This window comes from Chaetura pelagica, unplaced genomic scaffold (assembly GCF_000747805.2).
Source record: "Chaetura pelagica isolate M959 unplaced genomic scaffold, ChaPel_1.0 scaffold180, whole genome shotgun sequence".
Classification (NCBI taxonomy): domain Eukaryota; kingdom Metazoa; phylum Chordata; class Aves; order Apodiformes; family Apodidae; genus Chaetura; species Chaetura pelagica.
Window position 1 is genome coordinate 810,571 of NW_009951794.1, and position 14,523 is coordinate 825,093.

General features: G+C 46.8%; 1 protein-coding gene across 1 annotated transcript in view; it reads left to right on the top strand.

Annotated features, from left to right (window-relative positions):
- Nucleotides 1-3: 3 nt before the first annotated feature.
- LOC104397302 (urotensin-2 receptor-like) overlaps nucleotides 4-14,523 on the top strand; it is a gene marked incomplete at its 5' end in the record, with an annotated part of 21,627 nt that continues 7,107 nt past the window's right edge. Inside the window, one exon of the mRNA XM_010007257.1 lies at nucleotides 4-969. Coding sequence (XP_010005559.1) covers nucleotides 4-918 — 915 coding nt within the window. The remainder of the gene's footprint in view (nucleotides 970-14,523) is intronic.

Sequence of the window (14,523 nt, forward strand, 5' to 3'; positions counted from 1 at the left end):
CGCTGCGCGGCCCCCATGTACAGCTCCATCGTCAGCCTGGCCCTGGCCGACCTGCTCTACCTCTCCACCATCCCCTTCATCGTCTGCACCTACCTGGCCCAGGACTGGTACTTCGGGGACCTGGGCTGCCGCATCCTGCTCAGCCTGGACCTGCTCACCATGCACGCCAGCATCTTCACCCTCACCCTGATGTGCACCGAGCGCTACCTGGCTGTCACCCGGCCCCTCGACACCCTGAAGCGCTCGCGTGGCTACCGGAAGGTCACAGCGGGGGCCGTCTGGTCGGTGTCGTTGCTCCTGACTCTGCCCATGATGCTGATGGTCACGCTGACCGAGGGGGACAAGGCAGAGGGCAAGGTGAAGAGGATATGTGCGCCCACCTGGAGCCTGGACGCCTACCGGACATACCTGACCGTGCTCTTCAGCACCAGCATCATGGCCCCGGGGATCATCATCGGCTTCCTCTACACACGCCTGGCCAGGACCTACCTGGAGTCCCAGAGGAACCCCCCCCACAAGGAGAAGAGCAAGAGGTCCCCCCGGCAGAAGGTCCTCATCATGATTTTCAGCATCGTGCTGGTCTTCTGGGCCTGCTTCCTGCCCTTCTGGATCTGGCAGCTGGTGCGGCTCTACAGCAGCCCCCTGCAGATTACCACCCAAACCCAAAAGTGCATTAACTACCTGGTGACCTGCCTGACCTACAGCAACAGCTGCATCAACCCCTTCCTCTACACCCTGCTCACCAAGAACTACCGGGAATACCTGCGCAACCGGCACCGCAACTTCTACAGGTTCACCTCCTCCTTCCGCAAGAGGGGCTCCAACCTGCAGTGCTCCTGGGGACGCTCCATGTCCTCCAGCAACCAGTTTGACTACAGCTCAGAGGCCCTGGGCATGTCCACGCTGAAGGACAAGTGAGGAAGAGAAGGTGCTCTGGAGACACCAGGACCAGCAGAGCATCTGGCCAAGGTAGGGCTTTGGGGCCCCTTGGTCCCCTGCAGGGTCCTGAAAACTTGTTTCTGGTGGTCACCGTAGCTAGAGGCAAGAAGTTGTGTGAAGCCAAGTACTGTGAGATGTGTTTGAATTTCAGTCTGGCTTAGGGCTGTTGGGGGGTCCTGTCAGGAGCCAGCTGGGACAAATCCCACTGGGTTTTGGGTGCAGGAGGTGAGGTGGATACCTTGTGTGGTTATGCCACAAATGCCTTTCGTGATTTGCTGAGTTTTGCCCAGCTCTGCACCATTCCTCCTGTGTGGTTTCTCAGTGCTGTCCTCAGGCTACAGCTGGGTCAGATCTGCAAGAGTCTGAAATCATCCTGGTATTGCTTTATTTAGCTGCAAACCTCAGGTTTGCCCTACAAATTACCAGGGTCTGTTCCTAATGTGCATAGAGAGACTTTCAAGCCCCTTCTCCTACTTCCTGTTGCATTATTGTGCATTACAGTTTCACCAAGCTTAAAGTCTCTATTTTGAAATTCAGAGCAGCAGCACTTCAAACTCCAAGCATTCAAAAACCACAAGGTAAGCTGTTAAAAACCACAGGAATATCTGAAAAAAAAAGCTTGCAATTTATTAAGGTCGATACCTAAGGTGATTTGAATTTGCCACTGCTTTTTCTTTTAAAGTTGGTTCCTTTCTCAACAGTCAACAGGGCTCAAAAACCTGAACATTTATCTGGGAGAAAGAAAAATGTCTTACAATCTTATCACTCAATGTCCTGAGGCTCTAAGAAAAATAACTGAATCCTTTATCATGAGACGGATCATAAAGGGACAAATGAATTTGTGCCATTTCATCAAAAGCATTTTGCCTCAGTGTATTCTGATCATTTTCTCCCCACTTATTGTCTCATGGAAACCTCCGCCACAGATACCAGAGGTGCTTGTGAGCATCTAAATAATTGTAAAGCCTCAGTTTATAAAATAAATGCTGATTAAAAAGTGGACCATCATCAGATGTCCCCTTGCATGGTCTCTTCACCCAGTACAGGGGGGGTGTTTCCCAGGGGAGAGGCTGCCATTCCCAGTTGCTCTCAGAAGAGCTCCTGTATGTGGGGATGAAGTTGGGTTCAATATTCCTCTTTATTGCTCTGGGACAGACTCCAGGATTAAGTAAAACATGGTACAAGTTCCATGAACTACTTCCAGCAGCCTGTGATGCCCAGGGACTCGTGAAACAACAGGCAGTTGCTTAAGGAAGAGTAGTTTCTTATGGCAGCCTCCAACCCTGTCTGCCTGGGAGGAGTGTTGGTGGGTTCCTGTGTCCTGGGGTGATCCTCCTGTATCCCTCACCAAACTTCAGGGTTCGTTGGTGCTACAGCAGAGATACAAAGGGCTGACACAGCAGCCAAGGTTGGGAGCAGAGAGCACAGCAACACGCTGGGTGTTGTGTCCTCACCAAACAGCAGGAAAATAAACCCTTTCAGGGCACACGTTGGGTGAAGACCAGGGAAGCATGATCCTGTGCCAGGAGCTAGGAATTCTTCTTATAAATGCAGTTGTTGGGGTGCTTGTCAGGGAGGGGGGAATAAGTAACTCACCTTAGAATTGCTTTAAACCATGAGACTGTCTTTAAAACACTGTGACCACTTGGTCACATTCCAGTGTTGTGCAGGCTACCACACTGAGGGGTATAAATAGACCTAATAGTCCCCATTTCCTTAAGAAACACCCACAGTTCTTGTTGGGAATTGGCAGGGAGAGCAGGCTGCCACAGCTTTTATGAACAACTTTTCAGGAAATAATTAATTTTTAAAAATTACTCATTCTGAAGTCATTGTTCCTTTGCTTCCCATTTCTGAGGCTGGAAGTTCCCCCCATGTAAGAGCACCAAAGACAAGGCTTAGCCCAGAAGGTGGAGTGGGAAGGCTGGAGCACCTGTGTCACCTGCAAGGTGTGCTGTGCCCTCCTGCTCCCAGGGACTGAGACAGTGTAGCCAGACAGACATCCTGGCAAAGCCCAGCATGGCTGCATCCCTTCCAGGGGTTGCACATGCCCATCTCTGAGAAAAAGAAATATTTATTTCCTTACGGCTACAGAAATTAAAAAAACAAAACACCCTGACTTGGATCCTGACCTGACACCACACTGATGTGTTGTGATTTCCATTGCTTGGTCTGAGGAGAAGGCCCTTGGAAGGAGACTTCCCACCACAGTGTCACAGGGCTGCAGCAGGATGGATGATTGCCATGTTTGAAATAGTTGCAAGACACAGTGAGTGGGTGTTTTAGCAGGTCTGTGTGAGGAGGAGCAGGGGCTGCAAGAGCTGTAGAGAGAGCAAAAAAAGGGTATTGGGGAATACACTTTCTGCTTGAATAAAACCACATTAAAACATCTAAAGCCAAACAGCTTAAAAATAGAGTTATGCCTAAGAAAGGGAAATTGAGAAGGAGTCCAGAAAAAAAGGGATTAAAATAAGCAAGCAGAAGGGTTGGTTCAGGGTTCACTTTGAGATGTCCCACCAGTGCCCAGAAGGGATTCTGCTGCTCTGCTCAGCATCATGCACGGGGAGGGGCTTTCTGTGCCACATTGTTAGAGCATTAAACATCAAAGGGTTGATGAAGGAGCACCAGATGAAAGGCAAAATACTGACTGTCACTCATCAGGTTGTTCAACCACTACATGCTTCAGCCTGGTCCCAGCCCAACACGGTTCTTCCCTCCCAGCAGGCTCTGATAAACCCCAGGTCACTCTAATGAGGGAACCAGTCAATTTGATGACAACCACAGAGCATGTCATCGGGGCAGAGGAGAGCCTCTGACACAGACCACTGGCCAGCAATCAGAAGAAGCTGCTGTGCTGTGTGAGTGATGGCTCTTCAGCAGCACAGACCTTCACAAACACGGCTCCTTGGGAGCCTCTCGTGCTCCCGGGGATCAGAGCTCCATTTAAGAGATGAATTACATAAACAACATCCCTCTTATAGTCCCACTGGACCAGTTAAACTGCCAGAAGTCAGTAGGTTTGACTCACTTCATAAATATCCTGCAGAGCAGATGGTTTAACTGAGTTCTTCAGGTCTGTGATTGGGTGAGTCTTGACTCTTCTCAGTGCACTCATGCTTTGGAAACGAGGAGACAGTCTTCCTGGATCCTCCTTGAGCAACAAAAACAAATTAATCTAGTAGTTCACTTTGGAAGGGGATTGCTGCTGCCTGTCTAGAGCAGAGTCCTGTCCAGGGTTGATCCAACCTTTAAGTTACCTACAGGGGGCAGCTTTGCCTGTGGCTGACCCAGAGTATTTTGGGGAGGGTCTTGGTCTGGGTTGGGAAGGATCTCAGCATTCATAGGACACCTCCCTGTGTGCAGCCCATCCTAAACTGCTGTGAAGCAGCTCGGGCTCTTTTCTACATGAGGGAGAGGGAAAGGTGTTACCTGCCCTTGACACTTAAAGGGATGAGTCAGGGCTCCCAAACCCATGAGATTAAACTCACACCTTTTCTCCCCAGTCACATCATTTCTCAGTGAAAATTGAGATAGACCCATGACCAGAATGCAGATGATGGGACTTGGGAAACTGTATCTTGTCACTTATGGTAAAGTTGAAACATCTCAGGCCTGGGATAAGGAGCAACAGGAAAGTCAAGTCAGGCTGAACTGAGCAAAATGTGGGGATTTCCTTGAGTCATGGAATGCCAGGTTGGAAGGGATCTCAAGGATCATCTTGTCCAATCTTTTTAGGTAATACTATGTATGAGATAGCTTAGCACCCTGAAAACAATTTTCCTTTGAGTGTTCTACATTCCAAGAAGGCAATGAATGGGTAACCTGGGATCACTTATCATACCAAAATAATTTGAATCCTGTGGGGTTAAATGTGTCTTTGTGTTATCAAGGAAGTTTTGCAGCATGTTCAGTAACACAGTTCTCTGGTTCTTCAGCAAAATGGGAGATGGAAATTTTAGGAAAGGCAACAGCAATTTTGTTGTTGGGGCAGAGGTTGTCACTGCAAAACTCCATCCATGCTTTACAAGAAAAAATAGATTCACCACTAGAAAATCTTTTCCAGTACCCCTTAGGGTTTAGGTATTTATGACCCCAAAAACCCCAAACCAACCCAGAATGTGAAACAGTTACACCCCGAGTGCTCTTTTCTGCCTTTAATCTAAGGTAGCAGCTACTGCAACAATAGCAATTTTCTGGTTTCACTTGAAAAGAGAAAATGCCAGTCCTCTGTGGGACAAGAGAGAATGGCTGTTTTCCCAGACTCAGGAGGATCCATCTGAACCTCACTGAATTTTTGCAGACTTGACCTTCAATCACAGCCGTTTTACCTTCTTTCTCACTTTTTAAAATCAAATTTGCAATGAGTGTTCAAAAGCCCCACTTTACAATTTAATCATGAGCACGAAGAAGCCATTAACATTTTAATTCCTATTTTAGCAGTCATTTTTGGTGCTTAGTGTGTGATTGAATCCCAGGGAAGCCAGGGAAATAGAGGGGATGTGAGGAGCACTTTATACCCTGGCAGTACAAGATGTTGCCCACAGGCACTAACCAAGGAGAATGGGTGGGATGACCAAGATCAAGAGCTGTTCCCTCATAAGCATGATGAAAGGAGAAGGTGCATAAACCTCATATCCCAGCCCTCAAGCCACAGGAGCAGATAACACAGCACCTGAGGAATCCTCAAAGCAGCCCCAGAAGGTCCAAGGTCTTTGCTGGGAAGTTTGGCCGGTTTGGGACAGTCCCTCTTACCATTGCATTCCTGAGTCCCTCTGGTGGCAGCAGCCGTTGTCCATCCCGAGGGCTCTGGAAGAGAACTTGGTTCTTATTTTAGGCTTTAAACCATAGGGGTTGCACAAAATTAGGGCACAGCCTAATGATATAATAGCATTTAATAGCTTTAAAGTCTAACGTTACTGCAGCATCTGAAGGGGAAAATCTGTTTGCTGGGAAGAGAAATCCTGCTTCCCAGTGCTAACTGTCCCACATTCCCTGCTGAAGCCTGAGTAACCTTATTCCTATCATTTTACACAGCATCCTCACTGCCAGCAGCCACAGAAACACCCAGAGCTGGTGACAAACTACAGTTTAGCTCAGCTGGGGATTTCTTTTTTGCCTTTTAATATTGGTGGTTACTGTTAATTTCAAGGTTTTTTCTGGGGAGCTGGAGAGACGTAGAATTAATTGCTGTGACTGATAAAGAAATATATTGCTTTGGCTTCAAAACTGGACCAGCAGCTTCACAGGACCTAAGTACCTTTTAAAGTTGTTATTATTATAATTATCCAAGCTTTTTTGCCCTTGTTTGGGAATGTATCTAAAACACAGCAGAGAAGAAGGAGGTGTCAGTTGGTAGCAAAGTATCCAGAGGGTTTGGATTGGTTTTGCATATATCACCACTGGGGGAGACTAACTTTGTCCTAGCTCAGTCATAACTGAGCCTTGTGCTCTGTGGGCCCCACTGGAACCTTCCTGTCCCCAAAGAAAATATTCCCAATGGGATACACCAAAGGAAAATTGCTGCAATAGTTTCCTCTTTTTTGCCCACCCAAGAATGGGACAGTTAAAAGAAGAAAGGGAGAAACTAATCTTGAAGAATTCTTCTGGTATTTGGGCTCAACTTTTCTGGTCTCTCAATTTATAATTTAAACTTTATTTTAAATGAAACCTTTTTGAAAACACTAGAAGTGTTTACAAAACAAGGTGAAGAGTCAAGAAGCATTAATTGCATTTAACAGAGAAGGCTGAACTTCAGTACTGCAGAAGATCCCACACAAACCCCTCCAGCAAGATATCTGGAGGGAAAATAGTAAACAAGTGTGTGCAAAACCAAACCAGCCAGCAGTGTTAGCTCTGCTTGGCAGTGTGTACCGTTCTAAAACCAAAGTGGTTCTAATGCTGGAGAACTCAAATCTGCCTAGTTTGTGTCTCTCAGGGGTGTCATTAGCCTTTCTGTGCCTGTTCCCATTAGGATCTTGAATTCAGCTCCTGAATTCTTTCCTAAAATCAACCATGATTTCATCCAAACAAAGCAAGGGAGATTCCTGACTCTAAATGTGGTGTGTCCACTAACAGCTTTTTAGAGACAGTTACCACTTGATACACACACTCCTGCAAACCTCAGCAGGGACCATCCATCACATTCACAGCACTTCTATGCCTTTTATATTTTTTAAATATCAGCTTGGCATTTGAGACTCACAAAGCTGCCTCTGGCAAGAAGCCTCCCAGGGAAAGGCACAACATAAAAATCGCTTCTCACGATACCTTGAATTTATCTTTCAAAATTCTGGAAGGAGGGAGAAGGTGAATTAACTGCAACGTGGTAATGCTAGAAGTGGGGAGACAGCAGCAGTCTTCAAGACACACAGGGAGAACAGATAAACCTTCAGGGACATGCAGGTCCCACCAGAGAAGCCATGCATGGCTGTGGGTAGTCCCAGCTCCCATGCTGAGCTCCTGCAGCATCCTCCCTTTGGGAAGCATGGGCTGGCAGGCAGCTCCCAGCACTACACTGCTCAACATCCCAGTAACCCCACTGATTTAATTGAGTTACTGCTTTTGCTTTGTAACAGATTTTTCTCTTTCATTTAAGACTGTAGAAAGCAACATCTGACAGGAATGGCATTACAATAAAATCAGGTGGAGCCCTGGTTCCCCCTCTAGCCACCACATTTTGAAAGCAGCTTCCTGCCCCTGGGCAGCATTCAGACTAAGGAGCAGCAGCAGGAGGACCTGGCAAGGCTGCAGCATCTGCCCCATGGCAGCAGCACTTCCCTGATCCCACCCAAGTGTATGTATTTACCTGCTGGAAAGCAGTTCCCAGGAGAGGGATTTGGGAATCCTGGTAGATAGTAAATGATCCATGAGCCAGCAACGTGTCCTTGTTGCCAAGAGGGTCAGTGGAATCGTGGGGTGCATAAGGAAGAGTGTGGGCAGTAGGTCGAGGGAGGATATTCTCCCCATCTACTCTGCCCTGGTGAGGCCATATCTGAAGACCTGGGACCAGTTCTGGGCTCCCCAGTTCAGGAGAGACAAGGAACTGCTGGAGAGAGTCCATGGGAGGGTGACAAAGATGACTGGGGAAAGGCTGAGAGAGCTGGGACTCTAGCCTGGAGAAGAGAAGGCTGAGGGGAGACCTTATCAATGCCTCTCAGTATCTCAGGGTGGGTGCAAGGAGGATGGAGTCAGACTCTTTTCAGTAGTTCCCAGTGACAGAATGAGGGGCAATGGGCACAAACTGCAACATGGGAAGTTCCATTGAAATATGAGGAAAAACTTCTTTATGGTGAGGGTGACAGAGCCCTGGGACAGGCTACTCAGGGAGAGTGTGGAGTCCCCTTCTCTGGAGATATTCAAGACCCTCTGGATGCAGCCCTGGGTGATGTGCTCCAGGGGATGCTGCTTTAGTGGGGGAGTTGGCAGCACTTGCCCTCAGAGCTAAAAAGAAAGATTATCTAAAGTGGGGGAAGGTCAAAATGTTTTGGTACAAAACCACCACTGACTTGCACTGTGACCTCAGGGAAGTCACTTAATTTTTGTGCTGCTGGTCATTAACAGCCTAGAAAACAGCAACACTATTTCCACCATCTGCACAAGTGGTTTAAGACATCCCTGATGGGCATGAAATGTTTTGAGGTCCTTGGATGTGACCTGCTACCTACAGAGAGGAAAAGTGCTCCTCACAGGGAGAACTGAGGGTTCTGGTTGGCTATTGACAGTTGAACAGGGGAAATATTTGTGTGCTAGAACTTCTCTACCTTTGATGAAGAGCAGCCAGTTGAGGAAGATAATGGTGAAGCCCACAAGCTGTGCTTGGCTGGGAACACAACTGAAATGAGTGTCCCAATAAAAGAATCATCATCATATCAGGGCATCAATACCCTCCCACCCTGCTTGGGTGAGAAACAATAGCAGGAGATAAGACAGGGGAACAAATTGTTTCTTCTTTACCTGCTGGTTCTTTACCTTTTTCCCCACATCAGGGGCTGGGAGCACTGGGATCAGTGGAGGTGCAGGCAGAGCATCCTCCCCTGCCACAGCCCATTCGAGCAGCAGGATCTGGTGCAGAGGAGGCTGAACAGAAGAGAATTATCCCAGCGCTCATCAGTGATTGCTAAACACGCCAGAGCTTCCCTGTCATTTCCTTGTTGGCATCTTTTTAGAATGATTAAATCTGTGGAGGAACCCCCGCCTGCCTCAGGCACAGCACAAGAAACCCAACAAGAGAAGCATTGGAAATAGCAACCAAGTAACTGTTTTCATTTGTTTGAATACAAAGGCAAGTTGATGATGACAAACATCTCTCAGATTTCAAAGCACCACCTCTAGCTTTGCAGCAGCTTCTCTTAAGCAGGATGAGAAAGTGAAGCTCCACAGCCTATAGAACCCAGTGTGTGGGGGAAAAGCTCCCAGTAGATCTGGTTTTAATGGGGGGACCACAGTGGTAGGATGGGGACAGAGCTGAAGCATCACTTGGGCTTTTTCCTTCATCCATAGAAGTGAATATTTTCTCTACCAGGTGTTATGTGCCCTGGGTAGTCAGTATCTCTACTATTCAGACAAAATTAATAATAATAATCATCATCATCATCATCATCATCTTGGTTTAGTCCAATAAAAGACAAGAAAAACTTTAAACCTGTAACTTAGCAGCCTCAGAAAACTCTTCCCCCACTCTGGTCCTTGTGTTCACAGCCCCAGGGGGGTCCCATGGAAGCAGGACAAGAGGCCTCAGGCGTGGGGAGAAGGGCTTGGGCAACACTACCTGCCAAGGTGGAACAGTCAGTGTGTCACACTGAATTACTTGTTCATCTTAAGGAGAGCACAGAGAAATTGCTTTATGCTGAGAGGAAGGTTAGGAAGGCAACACTCCATCAGCTTCAGGCTGCATCCAGTGATAAAAGCCTTTGCACCTGCACTGGAAAGCGACAGGGAAGAGCTGAACATCCTGAGGGGGTGCAGAACAAAGCAGGGGCGCAGGCACTGCCAGGCTCAGGGCTCCCCAAAATCTCACCTCCCTGCAGAGGAGGGGCAGACCTGACATTGAAGCTGACAAGCACGTGTTCCAGCCTGACTTCCTTGTGAGCTCTACTGTCCTCTCCTCATTTCTGTGCTCACAAGCAAACCGGGGACTGGAGCCTCCCAATTCCAATCCCAGCCCTGACAGTGCAGGGTGAGGAGCTCCAGGGGCAGCAGAAGAGGGACATCCCTGTCACTCTGACAGTGTCAGGGCATAGAAAGAAGGAGAGAAGCTCACTGGCACCAGCATGCTAACTCAGATTTCAAAAAAAGAAAAAAAAGCACGAAAGCAGCACCTTAACAAGCATTTTTGTCTGCTGTCACATTCTTCAGGAAATGTTTATCTGGGAGAGCTCCAAGGCCTGTATTTGAGACCTGGTCTGTGGAGGGTCTGTGTGGAAGCACAGACTCCATCCCGGGGCCTGTCTTAACCCTCCCTGTGCATTCCCATCACTCACCAGAGAAGGAATCTCCTGCCCACATTGGAGAGAGCTTTAACAGGAGGATGAGGGATCAAACATGACTGTTTATGTTATTTGTTCAGTAGAAATGTGGCTTGTTCTTAGGATGTTGCTGTCTCTGACAACCTTGCTTTAATCTTGTAATTTTTTTCTACTTGTCTCCACCTGTTCTGTCCTTTCTTTGTGCCAAGTTTCCTTCTCAGCAACAAGTTGCAGCCTCTCCCAAGGGACTCTGCTCCCACCCTCCATTTCCTCCATAGCTAAAACCAGACTCTGCAATATCCTAGTTTCAAGGCTTTGGGGAAGTTTCATACCTCTTGAATTTCAGTTCTCTTGTTTCAAGGAAGAAGTCTCTCGATTTCCACAGCCTAGTCAGAAAGCTGACATGTTTCTCATGGTGTGGTGGCTACAAGCAAATCCTTCAACTACATTAGTGTTGTCTGTGTAGCTAGGAGGGAATTTCACAAGCTTTTCCTTTATTGTTGCTCCAGCTTCAACCTCCTCTATCCCCTCAACTAGGGTGGTACATCTGGTTTTGGAGTCTTGTGATTTTAAAGGATTAAGCTGTTTTACTTTATAGGGTTGTTTTGTTGTGGGGTTTTTTTCCAATCAAACCAAAATCAACTATTTCTTGTCCCAGTAATACTCACTGCCCACCCCCAGGCAGCTCAACCAGTACAACTGATGAGCTGTGAAGAGAAGTTCTTGTGAAACATCATCTTCAAGCCTGTGTTAAAAATCATGCCTGAAAAGCTTCAATGCACTTGAGCTTGGTCTTACTTAAAGTATCACTCAGACCAGTAAATGGCTGAATTCACAATACAACTTTTTTACCCCGATGCAACTAGAAATACCTTTAAGAGTTGTGTTCTCAGAGGATTGGGGCTTCACACCTTGTTTTTTTCTTTCTGGTTGGTAAGGCAGTGGGGCTTCTCTCTCTAGAAGGAGGGTCTGTAAAGCCTGTGAGGCAGAATAACCACCAGGAACCTTTATATATAATTTGCCAGAGCAGCCATGAAGACACAGTCCTGCAGCTTTGATCCACACTAATAATTGCTAATAATTGTTATGATGGAACTTCTGGAAGGGACAACACACTTAAGGACTCAGCATGGAGGAGCAGTTTTTCTGACACTGTCTCTGAAACCTTGAGGATTTTTTTTTCCTGTTCAGTTTTCAATTATTTGACTCATACTTCATAGACTTCATTTCCCAGCACATGAACAGCTGGTGGTTCCAAAGGCTGCAGCTGGCAAGGGCAGTGCCTGGAATGTATAGTAATTACTTGCTGAGCTCATTATAATTGTTCAGTTATTGAATAATTTGGAAATGCAAGCAGAGGGAATATTTGGTTAATTAAGTGCTCATTTAATCACAGCTAAATTTAGCTTTCCAAAACAGTGCTCACCTTCTGTGGATTTGAAAACCTTTGCTTACCCACGTTGTTGTGGAAGCAAGAACATTCTCTCCAGGCTTTGACTTCAGGCACCAAGGTGACACTTGCTCCTTGCCCTGTCAGGGCTTTGGTCCTTATTCCTTACTAGCTCCAACCTCCCCACATTTGGCTTCATGGGCACTGAGATCTCTCTGAAGCTGCTCTCAGTCTCTAGCAAGGTGTTTAGTTAGAAACAACTTGCCTGTAAGAACACAGGCACTTTAGGAACAAAATTCTCATCTGATATAAAAAAAAAGGGGACATTACAGACAGAACAGCAGAAGTATGAGCACTGAGCAGAGCCCAGAGCAAGCAGGTAAAAAGCTTTCAAGCCCCTGTAATTTTTCACTTGCTGCTGATGTCACCCAGTTGCTGGGCACATATTTCTTCTGCTTGAGGTTTCTGATATTTTCAGGCTTAGGAAGCAAGTTTTCCACCCAGAGGATGCTTTTTTGAGCCTGAACTAACTTCCTCTGGGGATTCAGCAAGACAGTGCTCAAGGCAAAAAAGGCATTTCTAGCTTATTGTCCTGTCTTCACTGGGGCACCAAGAATGGCAAGTGTCTGTCTGAGCACTCAGGGAGGCTTGTAACTTGAGGACTTTCTAAGAGTTTTAAGGGAAGGACTCAAATGGGAAGTAGCATCTGAGTCACAAGGAGTACAAGTTAATTTTAAACAATTAGTGAAGAGATTTTAAATATTTTGCTTTAGGCAAAATAATTATAATAATAATTTTCATATCCTCTGTTCTAGATTAATTAAACACATGATATTCTTCATGCACAGGATCAGTCAGGTGGAACTACCACCGCAGATACGGGGCTGGGCTGTGAGTGACAAAGGTGCCCACCTCCCAGGGTGGAAGGCAACCACAGATGTTCAGAAAGGAGAAAAAAATACCAAAAATTAAAGCCTTGAAACTCTGGCTGACAACAGGCAGATCTATCCCCTTTGCACTTCCAAAGAGAAAAATGTTTGGAGCCTCCACAAGCGAGTGGCTCCTCCGATCCTGCCTGTAGTACACACAAAAGAAAGAGGAGGAAGAGTCTGAGCTAAACCTCATCCTTCACAATGTGCTTCAGAACAAAGGACATTTCTTTTTTTCTGTTAGGGAGAAGACATCACAAAAAGTCAGATCTCCTATGTCTGGAAACATACCAGTCTTTTACAAAGGCATCCATGAACTTCTTGCCTTTCGCTTTTAGTTTAAATACTACAAAAAAAGGAAAATCATTTTTCAACAGGTTTTTCAGAGCAAACTCTGGAAGGTAAATTCTGCAGAACAGAAGAGCTATCAAAGCAAGTCAGCTTCAAAACCTGACAACCTTAACAGCCTCCTTGGAGCAGCACAAAGCCACTTCCCTTCTGCAGTTACCCGTGGTTACAAAATTATTGAATGAAACAAAATCCAAACCTGTCAAAGGTTCTAACTCTCAGGCAGAACAAGTGATCTGGAATGATAACTGGTTGACTACTCCACTAGGTCCATTATTGAATATTTTGCCCAACTGCTTCCAATGAATGGAGCTCATCCGAGTCTGGGCTGCTGAGGAGATGAGGAAGCTCCTGAGGGGATGTAGCTGATCTTAAATATTCCTTTTGATTCTTTTCACAAGAGGCAAAGCATAAGGCAGCTCTTCCAGAGATCCTGGGTCAAGAAGAGTTATGGGATATTCTCTCTCTGCCCCAAGGAAAAAGAATCAAGGTAACATGCAGCCTAAAATTAGTGTTCTCTTCAGTTAGTAATTTCTTCTAAATTAATAAGGCAGAGACATGTACTTTAGCAAAACAATTCAACAGCACATCAATAAAGTAGCTGCCCTAAACCAGACAAATTACTTTGCTTCATTTCATAGAATCATAGATGGCTTGGGTTAGAAGAGACCTTAAAGATCATCTAGTTCTGACCCCCTGCATGGGCAGGGACACCTCCCACCAGTCCAGGTTGCTCCAAGCCCCATCCAACCTGCTCTTGAACACTTCCAGGGATGGGGCAGCCACAGCTTCCCTGGGCAACCTGTTCCAGTTCCTCACCACCCTCACAGCAAAGAATTTCTTCCTAATGTCTCACCTAAATCTTCCCTCTTCCAGCTTTAATCCATCACCCCTTGTTCCCATAGAACAGTGGCAGTTTGATGCTGCTGCCATCACCTCATCAGAGCCTCAAGATCCCACCTGCTGACTGCATCTCAGCCTTGAGAGGCAGAGCAGGCCACCCAGCCCCCACCAGACCCTGAACCTCCTCCTGGGGTGGTCTCCATCACCCACCTCCCAAGGGGCCAAGGGACACCAGGGTTTTCTTGGCTTCCTAGGCAGGAGTGTCTGCAGCCAGAATTCTTGTGAGCATCAGTTTTATTGCCTCTTCCCAATGTAAACTGGACAAATTGATGGAGTCCTGGCCCTGAGGATAAACACCAACTTGGCTGTTTAGAGGAGCTGTCTCCTGAAAGGAGAAACGTGCAGTTGAGCCGACATGTCCTGCTGGGAGCTACCAGGGGGTACAGGAGGTGCCCTGGTGGCACCTACCCCAGCAGAAACCTCCCCCTGCTCTCAGACACAAACAGGAGCAGTGCAGAAGGAGGACTCAGACTAGAAGAAGCCTGTGCAGACAACTCAGGTACCATGGGAACCATCGTAAACTTCTTTTGCAGAAATACAGAGGACTAGG